Genomic DNA, 16,737 nt, shown 5'->3' with positions numbered 1-16,737 from the left:
AATACATGGGTTTATTTGTACGTTGGAGTATTACCATGTTTAGCAGTCATTTTTCACTAACCAATTAGAATTAAAAAGTTACAATAAGTAGAATAAATTTTTTGTTAAATGTGACCCCCCCCCAAATGAAAATCTCTGTAGATTTCTTGACAAAATAATTGAACACAAGCACGATGAAAGTTTTACATGTTTTTTTTTTAATTTATTTTTTTAGGATTTTAGATATGAAATAATGTCACACTTACTGGTACAGAGACTTCATAGACATATCCAAAATACGGAGTACCAACAAACAGTGGAGGAGAATCCTGGGTATCGAGGACATTGATGGTTATGATGGCTGTGGAGGTCATGACTTGGTATTTTTCATGATATTTACCCCCGCCATCCTGAAACAGACACACAGCTCTGAGGATCTGGTACTTACTGAGAAATCAGGAGAAAATTCTTCTCATCTTTGGACTTCATTTTTACAAGATAAATGCCTTTACAAAAGATCAAAGCAAACAAGCTCGTCTATTTCAGAGGACAGAAGGGATTTCACAAGGCTGAGTCTGTTGTTCACCTTTGCTACCACAGTGACAAAGTGAGTTCTGGAGAGCTCGTAGTCCAGCGATTCTCCGGCTCTGATGCGCAGGACTCCACTGTGACCATCGATGGTGAACTTAGTGCTGGGTGTCGACTGCAAACGAAATGATAACTGATGAAGGTATGTCTCCTGAAACAAATAATGCATCTCTCAAACCTAGAATCAAACACAAAGCCATGATGACAAACACTTCAGGAAGCAATCTGTTCCAAAAGATGACACATAAATGTCTCAAATGGCAAACCCTGAAGCTGCTAAGATCTGAAACAATACGATCATGACTGCTTACTGGATGAAGTATGTAGTGTGCAGTATACATGGTTTCTCAGTACAATTTCGATGCGCTTTCTGCACTGTTTAGAACTAAGAATTATGGTATTGTAATGATTATTTGCTGCTAATGCATGAACTCATGGTGTTAAAACTCATTTATTTGAAAACACCCAAATAATGTTTGTAATAAATTTGTGCGTTTTAAATGAGATGGTGTGGTATGTAGGTGATTTTTGTTGATACTTAAATCAATACTTTTTAAAATGTAACAATACCAGCCTTTTCCCAGTAACGGGTCGATACAGTAACTTTCACATATTTCCCCATTTCTGTTCTGTGAAGAGCATCAAAGATTGATGTTTTAACTTATTATTTGCTGACAAGACTTAAAAGCATTAATAATTAACAAACGTATTATCATTTTTTGTCTTAAAATAGTTACAAAATGTTAAACTTAAACAATTACAATAGTTTTTGCTATATCAACACTGCAAATGAGAACCATGGAATTTTACTGGTATTGGTACTGATGATTGAAAATTTGGCTCTGTGACACTGTATTTGATCTGAGAACTAGATGATCTGGTAACCGCACGAGTCCCATATTCACCAGTTACTTTGCTCTCTGAGTACTAATACACAGACAGTTGATAAATACTTGCTTCTTTAAGACATCAAGACTTTAAGATCATTATATGTGGAAGTGTGTATCTTAGATGGCATCACTGGTGACCATTTCCTTCACTAGTACATTTTAAATGGTCCTGTGGTTTGGAAATTGATTATAATACAAATAGTCGTTGTATTTTCAATTAGTGTGAGCTCTGAAAATGGCATGCATAGTAATTATATCAGAAATGATTAGAAATGTTATAGAATTCTAGACTTCTCTTGTCATGTTTTTCCTCAGAGAAAGCTGCGCTCGAGGGCTGATGCTCCGCTCACTTCGATGTGATAAACTGAGCGCTAACGAATGCGACATGTGGCCAAGCACAGAGGTAAGCCAGGCTAAGCCCTCAACCTGCCCAAATGTAATTGAAATTTAATCCAGCAGCAGCACATTTTCTGATGGTACTCTGGTGTCACGATCTGTTCACTGGACACAGCGATACGTGTGCAGGACTGACTGTCCTCTACAAACACAGATTTAATGCTGGCATTAGAGATTTAAGTATCTTAAACTTGTTTCCTTGAGAAAGAGACTAAATGATAAAACGTGTGACTCCACAGGAGGTGTTTTTGTCTGACCTGCAGGTAGTAGGTGACACTTCCTCCGGACCCGAGGTCTCTGTCGATGGCCTGGACTCTGTAGATGCTGCTGCCTGAAGCTGCGTCTTCAACACACACCACAACTACTTCAACAACAATTCATGATGACACTTATCTGCTCATTTCCAAGCTGCTTCTCATTCTTACCTCGGGGACGTCCACTACGAATGGCAGATTCAAAAACTCAGGCTTTTCATCATTAGCATCTGTGATGAACACTCGAACATTTTCTACAACCTGAAGAAGCAAGAGATAAAGTAAACCTGACCTGACAAACTGCACATACAACATAAATGGACATTAAAACACATTCAACACAATACACATGCTAAACAGAAGACTATGGGACTAAATATTAATTAAGGAACAATTATCATTTATGAAATCAGCTGTCAGAGGCTGGTATTACCATTTCTTAAAGACAAATTGTATGGTTTTGGCACCAGTAGGTATTAATCAAAATCCTAAAATAACAATATATTTATCCTACAGTAATCATCCTAAAAACAAATCAATATTTTAAAAATTTTATGCTGGTGTAATCATCCTAAAAACAAATCAATATTTTAAAAACCATCATAACATTAAGATTGTTCCTAAAAACAAATCAATATTTTAAAAACCATTTTTTTACATGAGAGTGTTTGTTGTCTGTGAGTCTGATGGATCGTGAAACAGCTGTCTCTTAAATTGTTCTTGTGGTGCTTTGATGGCAAACGTCACAGTGATGTCATCTCAGTACAGATCTGAGGTCGAACACACTGCGTTTCACTCTTCAGGAAGTCAAAATACCAATGACTGACTTACAGTGTGACTCTAAACTCACCACAAACAATGACACTTCTGCTTTAAAAAATAATCCTGTAATCAAAGCTTAATGAAATCATGTTTTGTCACCTTATTTCTCCCATCTGTTATGGTCACAAATGCAACGATCTCATCCTGAACTTAACAATCGAAAAAAGTGTAATTATTAATACAGACATGTTTGACTTCAGCTGGTATCTTCCAGAATTATGTCCTTATATTGTGTCAGGATTTAACCCTAGTAATATATATTCTCACCTCTCTGTCCAGTGTTTGGATGAGAGTCATGTTCCCTGATTTGGGCTCAACGCTGAAATAATCTCTGGAGCCCTTATCAAAGGTCATGCCGAAGGTCACTGGCTCGCCTTCGGGGTCAGAGCCGTTCAGTGTGTAAACATGAGTCCCTGTGGATATTAGAATTACACCTGATCTTAAGTGAACTGTGTGTTTATGATCTTAAAGCCATTTTTTACTACTATAAAGTATCTTAGAAGCAAATATTGTCATATTTGTTAAATGTAGCACAAGCAGGGTCATTTCTACCATAAACAGGTAAACACGACCCAACATCACTGCTGAGAGGATCAAACACTAAAGCCACCGCAAACAATTCCCCGTCACTAATATTACATTACAATTAGCTTAATATTTGATTTCATAAAACCAACACATATGTATTCATTATATGTGTGCTCTGTGATCAGTTTAATATGACACATTCAATCTGTGCTTATATACAGTGTGTGATGTTCTTTTATCTGACAGCATGTTATTGTAGAAGTGGATGCTAACCAACAGACGTGTCTTCAGAGATGCTGAATAACGCCAGGTTTCCGTTGCTGCTTCCAGCTCCATTATCATAGAAATACGGTGCAAAGTCAGATTGCCCTGAAAAAGACAAATCCCTGAAACTCAGTATAAAACGGCATGGAAATACACATCAAACATTTTGAGTATTAAACATGATGATGTTCACACACACAAAAACTGAGACAATGTGGAAAATAAAGTGTAGGCTGTGATGTGAGTTTGAGTTTGACACACAAAACATTGAGTGAAATCAATGACAGAGAAATCATCTGGACCAATTCAACTGAAATTCAGTCTCAAAAAAATAGATAACTGCTCCAAAAATAAACAATATTTCTACTGACAATTCAAGTGATTCAATTTAAAAGTGTATTTTAAAGCAAAAAAAAAAAAAGAGGCTCATTTCCGAAGCACAGCTCTGCTCTCCTTCAAACACACATTATACTTAAAGGATTATTGAGACGATCACAGTTCGAAGCTGATTACACACAGACTACAGACCAGTAAAACACTCACCCATTGACATGCACAGTGAGATGAGAAGAATTAAAGACTGTTTTTTCCTCATACTCTTCATCCTGCAGAATAAGTGTAGAGAGACTGAAGGATCATATGAAGAGTGCTGCAGCTGCTGCTGGTCTGAAGACGTCTTTAAACACGTCTGAGCGCAGCTTCAGTAATCCTGTGACTCACTGCAGCTCATGACTCAAACACAAACATACAACCACAGACAGCAATGAAGGGAATCAGGTCAATCTGAGGGACAGTATCAGGTTAGCATGTTCATTTAGGAGTTTTGAACACAGTGCCATGTTTTATTTTCATGTAAGTTTATCATTCCACAGCAGACTGCATTACTCCTGCTTTCACCTGGACGTAGAATCGAGGGTCATGTAGATTCAGAACTAAATGAAATGGAATGACAGAACCTTCAATACATCCTTTACATCATTTTCCTGTAAAGTCTAAATATGCATCAGTTCCTGATGAAGCACATCTGTCACTGACTTATTTTAAGGGGTGATTGTGATGTTCATCTGGTTTTTGCGTCACACATTTCTCACATTATGAAGTGAACACACAACAGAAATTGAGCACCATCTCATTTGAGTAAATCTACGGGTAATTCAACATTAATAGAGATGACCTGTACGGGTTTCTTCTGACTGAAGTAGAGTAGTCTGGATTTCTGCATGGATGACTTCTCTGCATTTGATATGAATGACAGTAAGTCCTTGAGTAAGTGTTGAAATGATGGAGCTTCATTATGATGCCGTAAAATGTGGTATGCAATTTGAAAAATATAAGGCTGTTAAAATAAACAGATCAGATTTAGTCTCCTCTGCCAAAAAACTCACAGAAGCAGTGCAGGACGAATCAGACGGTAAACAGTTCACTGAGGAATTTTTTGTGTTATCAATTTATACACCATCACTGAAAACATGGCAAACTGTATCTTCCATCCATGTCAGTCTGTGTTTCTACTTCTACTGCAGAACAGCTGATGAACACAGATAATATTTGAAAACATATTTAAATCACGAAGCCACTTCACATCACTATGATTATATTGCCAGTAAAGGGTGCTGATAAGATTTGTACTCATGGTCTTATGCAGACTAATGCTTTATTAAATGGCAGAAACAGTAAACAGACATCCTTCTCAATATAACATTAATATTAGGAATAAATAAATTACTGTTCCATCGTGTATTATAATCAGCTGTGGCTGTTCACAGTTCTCAAGCAACATGAAAAAATAAGTCTTGTTAATATTTACATTATGTGTCAGACTTCATATGATTTATCCAATCAAAATTTAGAGTTTCATGTGTTCATCTGTATTAAAATGTTATATGATTTTACTTGCTTTCAGAGTTATCATAATTATAGGTTTTAGACTTGGATGTTGCAAATCAAGAACCTCTGAAATTGTAATTATGTCTGAATATCATCTAAGCTTTCAGATGGTTTCAGAATGAAGGTTTGGTCATAATTTTTTAAAAATACAGCCACTTTGTTTGAATCTTCCCTCATACGTGTTTAAGTGTTACATTTGTTCTACATATTGTTTATTTTACTGGGAAAAAAACAATCCTATTCACACTGACTTTAACGTGATTGAGACTTCAGCAGTGGAAAGCATGGTCTGCAGGCAAGCGTGTGTGTTTCTCCCGAGTGTGTGATCTGCTGGTTTACAGCCGTCAGAGCCACTACATGATCACATGACCGCACAAATCCACACATGATGACAGTCATCTGTTCCTGAGGCTACTGACAATCACTTCTTATCAATGCGGTTTAAGTGCTTTGACAGTCAAAGACCTGCAATCACTACATAATATTACTTTTTAAAGTAAGTTGCACCTGCAGCAGTGCTGATGTTCCTCCTCTCTGGATTTAATCATCATCAGAATACAGATGGAGACACAAGGATTATTGACTAATCTCACTGTCATCTGCTGCTGGTCAGAGCACAAATAAAACATGAATGTCTGTTGATGGCCAGATACTCTCATAACAGCAGAACACAACACCATAGACGTGAATGGAAATCAACTATTTAAAGACCCTATAATTAATGTGTGAAATCATCGGACAACACTGAATTCAACTAAACGCTCAAAGAAAACACAGAAACAGTAAGATAGCAGAACGTGAGGAATTTTTGAAAGCACATCTGAATTTAAGTCTGTTTTGAGGAGGATTCAACACATTTTTGCTCTTCAGCTTTTACAGTGCCAAAGCTAAACAAATTCCTGTGTAATGTTCTTAAAATGTCATAAAAATGGTGCTTAATGTCTTGTTCTATAGCAATAAACTGTACAATTAAGATCTAGCATAATTTAGATACAACTTAAGTTTATTGAACCACGAGCCCCAAACTGCAAGAACACGAGAATCACACAAGCGTTTTCTGGGCAATAACTCATTTCTAAAATAAATATACAAAAATGTTTGTTACACCAACTGTGGAACTGAGTAATGTGTCACATTAACATTTCTGTTTGACATGTTTAAGATGCAGTTCATCTGGAAGCAATCTAAAGTTTTTTTTTCTTCTGATTTTAAACAAATAAATGCAAAATAAACAAGTGACACTTTATTTGGCTATTTTTTCTCCACCAGTCAGTGTCATGTCTTCTGGTCTCCTTATGGCTACTTCCTCCTGTTTCCGCCGCCATTGGCTAGAATCATCACCAGTCGCATGAAGATGTTGAGGGTGTCCATGTAAATGCCCATACATCTGGAAGAGCAGGAGCACAGCGATGTTAACAGACTGCTGCACGTGGACAGTCATATTGGGCCTCATTTATCAATCTAACATAGAAACGCAGATCCGTGCGCACAAATCAACTTACGACAGAGTTCACATGTGATTCATGAAACATTCGTATGCTACCAATCTCACCGTACGAGTGATCACATGTTGATAAATGTGGCGACACAGAAAACAATCGTCATAGAAATTAGAAACAACGCCCCTAGAGTTTACGACACGGAGAAACTAAACCCGGCTAAAAATTATCTAAAAAAAAAAAAAGAAAAGAAATTGATCTTACTCCAAAAACACCTGCTAATCTTGCAATTGCAATCAATTAGGCTACATTCAAGTCATATATATATTATAATACTGGTAAATATAAACAGCCTATTTAGTTCCCCTCACTCTACAACAAATATTTTAAATTTAATGGTATTCAGAACAGAACAAGAATGAAAAATAAGTAGTTATAAACTTATATATTAAACTATAAAATAAAACACAAGTTAGGTTATAGCAGCATTCATTATAAACAGCACACAAATGTCAAGCAAAACTGAAACGGCATTGGGCTCACGAGCCTGTCTCATACCACAAGAACACAAATGTTTCCATTTTTGCAATATTTGTAACATTTGTTTGCATAACTAATATTCATTACGTAGCCTAAACGTGGCTTTAAACTTCACTAATGTTCTAATCTCTGTGTAAAATCCTTCAGATGTGCAAAAATGTTTGTTTGGGTGCTGCACGCTGATTTTACAGCGGACAGTGTAACTATTGTTTGGTTGACTGCATTCAAGAAAAGAAATAAAATACATTAAGAGTGTCACAAAAATGAGCACAGCCTATACTTGTTGCACAGTGTTTTTTCCCTTTAGTTAATCTGTTAATTATAACCTATTATATATATTTTGTGTGATCCTATTTATTTTATTCCTATCATAGACTTAATTTCTGTTTTTTTTCTTTCACAGAAGCGCTGCAGTTGCATGATACGATGACTGAATCCTCATGGTCTTGTTTACGCTGCTATTCACGCATATAAAACTAAAGCCCTATATAACACCCCCCCATTCTAATCTTACTGGCTAACGATCGACTAATGAGCTTTGTTTGGCAGTCAGGAAAATAAAAATTAACAAAATGCTGTAATTCTACAATTCTCCACCATATTTACTATACTGTGTGCAAGTTCAGGAAACTCAAAAACTGAGACCAGACATGAGATTTGATCGTAGCCACCGCTCACGTCCATATTGATAAATTCCAAGTTTTGCGCTGAAACAACCGTACGTCCACTTTTCTGTTGTACATTCGTTTCATAAATGAGGCCCAGTGTGTGTCTCCTGGTGCACGTTTAAATGATAGAACAATTGAATTAAGCGAAATGCACATTACAAATGCACAAAGCTGACTCTTAAATCTAAAATAAAGTAATGTGAAGTAATACAAACGTTTGCTGCCTCTTGCCCACAGAGAACACTTACGCATTAATGGGGTCATATTTCTGAACACCGTAAAGAGGGTGCGTTTCGGCACGCTTGATGACTTTCTGTGTGTCATACAGCAGAAACAGGCTGAACAGGACCAGACCTCCATAAACCGCCACCGAGTACAGGCCGACCCCGAATGCAGAGGTGGGGGGCAGAAAACATGGAGCCTTCAGAGAGAGGAGAGAACAGAAGACACTCCTGTAAAGTCTGTGAGATTAAACAGCCACACAGTCTGCGGCGGACTGTAAATGCATCTCACCCAGAGACGAGGCGAACACCACGCCGAAGCCCACCGCCAGCGGGCCGCCCATGCTCAGGAACTTCTCACTCGGCGCACACATGGCCACCGTCGACAGACCACCCACAATGCCTGCTGTGTACCAGGCTGCTCGAACCATCAGCGGGCCACCCAACAGAGTTAACGGAGCAATGACGGCTCCCATCACACCTGCACACAGGGAACACGAGAGCTCTGCTTGTCTGTCCACACAGGAGTCAAAACTTTCATGTGAGAGCTTGTATTTGTCTTTTGAAATGTTCTGCAGCAGAACCACAAACGCAGCCTGCAGTGCCCTCTTGAGGTCAGTTAAAGCAGCAGATCTGTGCAGTGAAAGCACTTTACCTGCGTGTAGAGCCCAGGCCAGGTGTTTCGGCATCGGACTGTGTTCATACGAGATCGATCTCACCAGCATCCCGGCGCCAATCATAGCAGCAAACGTGGCACCAATAGCCTGTGGTTAATAGGGTTGTCACAACATTAAATATCAATGTGAATATTAAACTGTAAGCTGAATCATTACTATAATCACTATGCTGTAGTATGCTATAATACTGTACCTAATTAGTAGATGCCTAACTGTATGTTCTACCACTAAGATTTGTTGTTATGAAGAGCTAGGGCTGGCCAAAAAAATCAAATGCGATTTTCATGTGCATCTCGTCAGTAAAGGCGCTCCTGTGAGAAGTAGGTAATCTCCTGCATGTGCGTTCAGATCAGAGTCTGTGAGTGGAGCGGCAACAATTTCCCCTCCGCACTCTGAGCATTTAATAATCACTCCGCTCCCAGTAAATGTAAATGTCGCTCCGGGAGCATTTACTACACAGAGCCGTGGTTCACTGACAAGCTACACAAAATTGCGTTCAAAATCGATTTTTTGCCCAGCCCTATGAAGAGTGTATTTAAAGGGTGATAAATAAAAGGCACTATGAACACTTGCATACCAGCCAGGAGCCCCTCATCATGAGTCCCATGAGCGCCGGCGTCCTGCTGACCGCGACGGCCGAGAGCGCCGTCAGACCCACGCTGCCCGCAAAATACAGGTATGTGGAGTGAATCCTGTCCTTCACATACTGCGGCCAGATCCTGTAAACACACAGCTTCAGTCTGTACAAGCACAAAGTGTTCCTGAAATGACTTCAGATGACAGAATATCTGCAATGAAAGCTTTCAGTTCATTCAGCTGACAGTTGAGCTGATCGTAATGGATCTCATGAATGACATCACCGTACCATGAAGCTGTTCTTTTTCATCTCCACATGAAAGTAAAATAGAAAAATTAAACTTTTGAATGGAAGTTCATTTTTTATTAAAATAAGAATTGGTGCTCTGCATTTAACCCATCCAAAGTGCACACACACACCGTGAACACACACCCCGAGCAGTGAACACACACCCCGAGCAGTGAACACACACACACACACACCGTGAACACACACCCGGAGCAGTGAACACACACACAGCGTGAACACACACCCGGAGCAGTGAAAACACACACACCGTGAACACACACCTGGAGCAGTGAACACACACACACACACACACACACACACACACACACACACACCGTGAACACACACCCGGAGCAGTGAACACACACATACATACACACACCGTGAACACACACCCGGAGCAGTGAACACAAACACACACCCCGGTGAGTGAACACACACACACACACACACACACACACACACACACCGTGAACACACACCCGGAGCAGTGAACACACACACACTGATACACACACACACACACACCGTGAACACACACCCGGAGCAGTGGGCACACACACACTGATACACACACACACACCGTGAACACACACCCGGAGCAGTGAACACACACACACACACACACACACCGTGAACACACACCCGGAGCAGTGAACACACACACACACACACCGTGAACACACACCCCGAGCAGTGAACACACACACACACACACCGTGAACACACACCCCGAGCAGTGAACACACACACACACACACACACACACACACACACACACACACACACCGTGAACACACACCCCGAGCAGTGATGAATTTAACACATACAAAGTGAACACAAAACACACAGAGAAGTGAAGTGAAAAAACACCCGGAGCAGTGAACACACACACACACACACACCACCCCGAGCAGTGGGTATCATTTATGCTGCAGCGCCCGGGGAGCAGTTGGGGGTTCGGTGTCTTGCTCAAGGACACCTCAGTCGTGGTGTTGAAGGTGGAGAGAGCGCTGTACATTCACTCCCCCCACCTACAATTCCTGCCGGCCCGAGACTCGAACTCACAACCTTCTTGAAGTCGGATTACGAGTACCATTAGGCCACTACTTTCCCCATCATAAAACTCAAACATTAAAGTGAGAAGTAAAACGCATCAGCCTTCCTGTAGTTCCTTGACCTGAACTCTCAGATGCTAACTCAACAGAAACTGCTGAAGAGATAGAAATTGACTGCTTTGTAGTCGATCAGACTGATCTGATTAAACCGGTTATCACTGAGATTACAAAACAAAAGTCGTATGCCATCTGGAAATCAGAAAAAGAGCCACTGAATCAATGACTGGTTTATTCTTAACAATCGGATCACAGGTGAATCTTGTGTGCTGCTGGCATAATGAGATCATAATAAGAAACCTTTATTACATTAAGAGTGTTTGAATGTGAAGGTGATTCTTACACTGCTTTCTCGATGGCTCCCATCTCATTGGACATCCCTAAGCCGTAATAACACAAAGCTCCGAGTCCAACGGCGGCGCCCCCAGCGAGGACGATCCGGCCCATGCTGTCGACTGCAGAGAAGAGAATCACAAACATCATCGGTCTCAGGGGGTGTTTTTTAAAAGGGGCCATAAATATCAATATCTTTTACTTATTTTGAGTTTGAAACATTAGAGATTAAAAAATGCATTTGTTACATAATGTTCAGACCTGGCATTATCATCCATCTCAGGTGATCTGATCACAAGCACCAGATACAGGTGTGAACAGGATCTAAAACATTTTGGACTAATCACTTTCAACAAAGTTAGACGTTAAGACTAACATTTTCCCTCCACAATCCAAAGACACACAGAACAGATGCGAGTGTGAACGTGTGTTTGTCCTGATCCGTCCAGCGAGTCCTGGATAAGAGGTCTGGAAAATGTATGGATGGACCAACATTTTTGACAAGAACAAAGTGTCTGGCAGACATTTGCCATCATGAATTTATTTTGTTGGTAAATGCTGTAGCCTGAGCATTTTAGCACAGCATTTCAAAGCTGCATGCAGAACTCACTCATCTCAAACAAGCCTAATGTAGGGTGGCCACATTTAAGTTTTCCAAAAAGAGGACATGTCCATGAAAAAGAGGACGTATACCTAATGACTGTCGATCAGACACCTGGTACAGAGGCAGCGGCAGCGTGTCACAGCGGTGTGATCACATCACAGAGACAGTGCAAATTTTACAGAAATATATAAATGTGGAGAAAACAATCTTTATAAAAGGACGTGTTAACAGAATTCACTTTTAACTGCAGTGTCTGTAGCAGGTTCAAAGGCTGCTTCTTGAACTTGTTCTTTGGAAGTCTTGCTCCGGCGGAATCCCAGTCTAGTCCTGGTGGAATAACCCTGATTGAAAAAACATAAAATACAACACAAAACATAAACAAAACACAAAGTACTGGCGCTCAACTTCTAGTTCACATGCAAAGCAGCAGTGCAGTGTGGCTCTTATGAAGGTACCTGCTGTGGTCTGATCAGGGCTGGACTGGACTTCATCAGGCCCCCGGGAGCCGGACTCAGGGCCGAGCGGAGCCCCAGCGCAGGGACCCCCCGCAGACACGACAGCCTGGAGACCCACATCACTGAACACTGCTGTGTAGAAACACTCCTCAGAACAGTACAGCAAAGATATTTCGCATTCGCGTGAAGCAGTCTGAATACAGCGCGTAAACAAGACATTCAAGCAAGAGAAGAGGAAGATTTTATTCAACTAACTTACAAACTCCTGAACAAGCAGAGGATGTTCAGTTCTATAAATGTTTAATTTGCCTAAAAACGAGTCCAGCGACTCGCACGCAGAATAATCCCGTAAAACATTTACACTTTACGTATTGTAGAACATTATACTTAAAAGCAGAACTCACCCGTTGGTTTGTTATCTAATCTCACCTTTGCGATGCTTCTTCACCAGTAACGCAACATGCAGTAAACACCTTCCTGAAGGTTCCTGGGTGTGACGTCACAGGTCGGCGACAGCCACGCAATGCATTAAGGGTCTTGAAGTTTGAACTTCAGCTGTGTGCAGCACAAGTCCAAGCCACTGCAAGTCCTCCTCGCGCAAGCTTAAGGTCGTGTCCAAGTCCATGGGCACCAGCACAGGCGTGCACACACCTGTCTCCACTGCATTCCAAGCCAGAGTGTTTCCGCTCCTCGGGGACGTCCGTTCAGGAGCGCGTCGCATCAGCGGCACCCGCTGAGACACGCAGTAAAGCCGACAGTTCCAGGTCTGTTTAGAAGAGACAGTCTTTCCACAACAACATCAATACTAAGAGTAAACACATACATTTAAAAAAAAATCAGAACTGAGTTTTTATAATGTATAGTAAGCATTTGTCAGATTCATCTATTGACTGCTCCATATGTTACGGAACCGACATAAAGTTGGTTCGACGTTTGACATTTGTCAGATATTCAGCCTCGGAAATCTTCAATAGTTCTTTAACGATTTAGCACAATGACAAGAAACATACTGTGTTCTAACTGTTTTCGAATGTAGAAGAGAACACACAATGTGTTTTAATTTGCCTTAAGGTAGGGCTGGACAATATATCGAACGATATGACCATGTGCATCTCGTCAGTAAAGCCGGTTCCATGATTAGCGGTAAATCCCCATCACCTGCTTTCAAATTGAGCTGCAGTTAATACACAGAGCCGTAGTTCACTGAGAAGCTACGCTATATCGAGTTCATTATTGAAGATGATATAGCGTAGCAAAACGAAGAGCAAGAGGCGCCATTATTCCATCTAAAAGCTTCACTTGTGAAATGTATAAAAAAATAAATACCAAATATAAGGGGTGTGTCTTATTACTGGTTCATAAAATAACATTTAGATGTTGGTTTTATTCACATAACTATAGCGCAAGAAAAGTTATTGAAATGGAACAATTGAGAAAAAGCTTGCAAGCATTACAAATATTGTGGAGTTTACCGCCCCCTAGAGGAAGATACTGCACTTGTTTTGATCAAGTTTGACATTCAGAAGTTTATATAAATGAATTTAGAATGCACACAGTTTGATATGTAAACTTAAATGGGTGTGTCTTGTTACTTGTTCAAAGAACAATATTTCAATATAGCCATCTTTTACTATCATATGTAAGTCAGGATGAACACTATTGAATTAAATTTGAATCTGTTAACTCCTTCATTTTTAAAACATACAGTATTCCATCTCAACTTCAAAGGTTGTGACTTGTTACTGATTCATAGACGAACATTTAAATGTTGGTTTTATTCACAAAACTATAAGGCAGCACATGGTATTGAAATGTCAACAAATACATCAATCAATATAATGTGAAAATGTTCTCTTCTGTCTCAGCTTCAAAGGCTGTGTCTTGTTACAGATTTCTTAAAGAACATTTTACAGTATATTTCATTGTCAAAAGCAATGCAGAAGTCACGCTTTTGACAGTCAAGAAATTCCTGCAAAGCTTTCCAAAGAGTCTCCAGTATTTCTGCCCCCTAGAGGAAGATACTGCACTTGTTTTGATCAAGTTTGACATTCAAACTTCTAAATTATTTTAAAATAAATAAAGTCTTCTATTTAAGGTGTGTCTTGTTTCTGATTTCTAAATGAACATTTCAAATCAGGTTTACACACTGAATTACATGAGAGTAAAACCTGAATTCAAATATTCAATTAGAAATCAGAAACAAGACACACCTTTTGAAGCTGAAATAGAAGACTTTATTGATTTTAAAATAATTTATAAGTTTGAATGTCAAACTCAGTCAAAACAACTGCAGTATCTTCCTCTAGGGGGCAGCAATACTGGAGACTCTTTGGAAGGCTTCGCAAGCTATTCTTGAATGTCAATAGTGTCACTTCTGCATCAGTTTTGACAATGAAAACTACTGCAAAATGTTATTTAAGAAATCTGTAATAAGACAGCCTTTGAAGCTGAAATAGAAGACTATATTTATTTTGAACAAAATGATGTAGTGGTTTCATTTTCTACAGTATGTGTTCTATTATAGTTCTGTGGCTAAAACCACCATCAAAATGTTTGTCTCATCTGTAACAAGACACACCCATTGAAGTTGTGTAATAAAAATGTGTTCTAAATGAATTTATTAAAATGTAGATTTTCAAACTCTAGTCAAACAAATGCAAAATAACACTCTTTGCCAGCGTTGTCTTAATTGTTGAATTTCAATAGCGTGTTTTCTGTTATAGTTCTGTGACTGAAACAAATATAAAAAAAATTCTTATGAAAACAATAACAAGACACACAACATGAGGTTGATAAAGAAGAGTGTATTTATTTTAAATGAATTTATTTATTGTTTTTAATTTCAATAGCGTGTACTTTTTTGGTGTCATACTTCTGTGAATATAATGAACAAAAAAATGTTCTCACAAGGACCTGGAATCCGCCTACTACATAACCACTGGATTATGGAATGATAATGATTTTTAATATGTTTTTTCTTTTATTAATATATTTATTAAAAGTAATAATATAATAATAGCCACTTTCACATATTTTACTTATATTATTTCTTATTTAAATTTAAGTTCAAATAAGTGTTTGTCTTTATATCTTTCAAAGACCTTGGTGCACAAATTGCTCTTGTTTTGTTAATTATAAAAAACATTCCGGTGTGAATTTTTTTTTTATATAGTTTTATGATTTTCATGTACTTTGTAGACGGTCCCTAGCTGGCCTAAGCACTAACGCGCTGCTGCTAGAGTCTTTGTGTTGCAACAAATCGAGGAGGATTAAAACAAATAAACTGTGATGTGTGTTCAGTTCTACGTTAACTTTTTCTTTTGTCTATTGATGTTTTCCTGGTTGCATTCGCCCCGGCAGCAGGAGCTCTGAAGCGGTTTATAGCGATTTCAAGATTTGTGAGATTTTGGGCTAAGAGACTAATTTTTTATGGCAACTTCCAGTGTTGCGTATCGAGGCTGAGGAAAGAACACAACACTACAGACAACAGGTTAATGCCGTTATCGCTGTTTTACATGTTCGGGGAGTAAATATGTTTACATGGCTTTTTAAAAATCCCGGATGGCTGGTAATTCACGTGCATTTGGCCAAACAGCGTAGACTTACTTCACTGATAGATATAGAACTGTTTTAGACCCTCCTCTAAAGTAGAAGCTAATTTAGTTTCTCCAAACGGAGTTCCTAGAACCAAAACCGTTCATAGTTCCTGCGGTGCGAATACGTCAAAAAGTGGGTAGATCCACAATTAGTTCAAGTACTATGAAAAGGTTCCTGCGGTGCGAAAGGCCTTTAGTCTTCCAATTAAAATTGAGGATTATATTTATTTATTTATTAATTTATATTAAGGTTTTTATAGTATTTATTGATATTTATGGATAATACTTCTCCATATAATTTATTAGGGGTAGAATGGGTAGGATTAGGATGGGTGGGGCTAAAATGGTGTTAGGGTTAGGGTTAGGGTTAGGTTATATAGATAAATGCGAAGAGTGGTCACTTATGAAGGGAAATGACTTCCATATCTCGCGGACTGCATGCTAGGGGGAAAAGCTCAAATGCTTTTGCTTATTATACTCCTTGGGCTCTCCAGCCGATTACCAGTTCTTTTGGTTTTGCTGTTTAGCGCCACCAGGTGCTGAGATATGGTAAAGGGTTAGGGTTAGGGGAATGAAACGTCCAAGGTTCAAACCTAAGGTCTGAACCTGGTTGTGC

General features: G+C 39.2%; 2 protein-coding genes across 7 annotated transcripts; both read right to left on the bottom strand.

Annotated features, from left to right (window-relative positions):
* Positions 1-203: 203 nt before the first annotated feature.
* On the bottom strand, positions 204-4,441 carry LOC122134549 (cadherin-related family member 1-like). 2 transcript variants are annotated; one of them, XM_042768218.1, is made up of 8 exons: positions 4,265-4,441; positions 3,731-3,826; positions 3,197-3,342; positions 3,029-3,079; positions 2,279-2,368; positions 2,111-2,197; positions 566-682; positions 204-389 (listed from the first exon to the last, which is right to left on the bottom strand). In XM_042768218.1, exons 1-8 carry the CDS (start codon positions 4,323-4,325, stop codon positions 219-221), a joined length of 819 nt encoding a protein of 272 aa, XP_042624152.1. In that variant the 5' UTR covers positions 4,326-4,441; the 3' UTR covers positions 204-218. The 2 variants fall into 2 exon arrangements, with proteins under 2 accessions (XP_042624152.1, XP_042624151.1); XM_042768217.1 differs by having other exon boundaries at positions 566-718; positions 4,265-4,440.
* A 2,149-nt stretch (positions 4,442-6,590) lies between these two features.
* LOC109051732 (growth hormone-inducible transmembrane protein-like) lies at positions 6,591-13,278 on the bottom strand. Of its 5 annotated transcripts, none has more exons than XR_006161413.1 (9): positions 12,955-13,268; positions 12,526-12,654; positions 12,309-12,411; positions 11,477-11,588; positions 9,731-9,872; positions 9,132-9,240; positions 8,769-8,957; positions 8,504-8,676; positions 6,591-6,995 (listed from the first exon to the last, which is right to left on the bottom strand). XR_006161413.1 is itself a non-coding variant. In XM_042768216.1 (9 exons), exons 2-9 carry the CDS (start codon positions 12,643-12,645, stop codon positions 6,908-6,910), a joined length of 1,035 nt encoding a protein of 344 aa, XP_042624150.1. In that variant the 5' UTR covers positions 12,646-12,657; positions 12,930-13,278; the 3' UTR covers positions 6,591-6,907. The 5 variants fall into 5 exon arrangements, 1 of the variants encoding a protein (XP_042624150.1); XR_006161411.1 differs by having other exon boundaries at positions 12,526-12,657; positions 12,955-13,267; XR_006161410.1 differs by having other exon boundaries at positions 12,526-12,657; positions 12,930-13,060.
* Between the last annotated feature and the right edge of the window lie 3,459 nt (positions 13,279-16,737).

This window comes from Cyprinus carpio, chromosome A12, assembly GCF_018340385.1.
Source record: "Cyprinus carpio isolate SPL01 chromosome A12, ASM1834038v1, whole genome shotgun sequence".
Lineage (NCBI taxonomy): Eukaryota > Metazoa > Chordata > Actinopteri > Cypriniformes > Cyprinidae > Cyprinus > Cyprinus carpio.
This window is presented reverse-complemented; position numbering and strand designations above follow the sequence as displayed.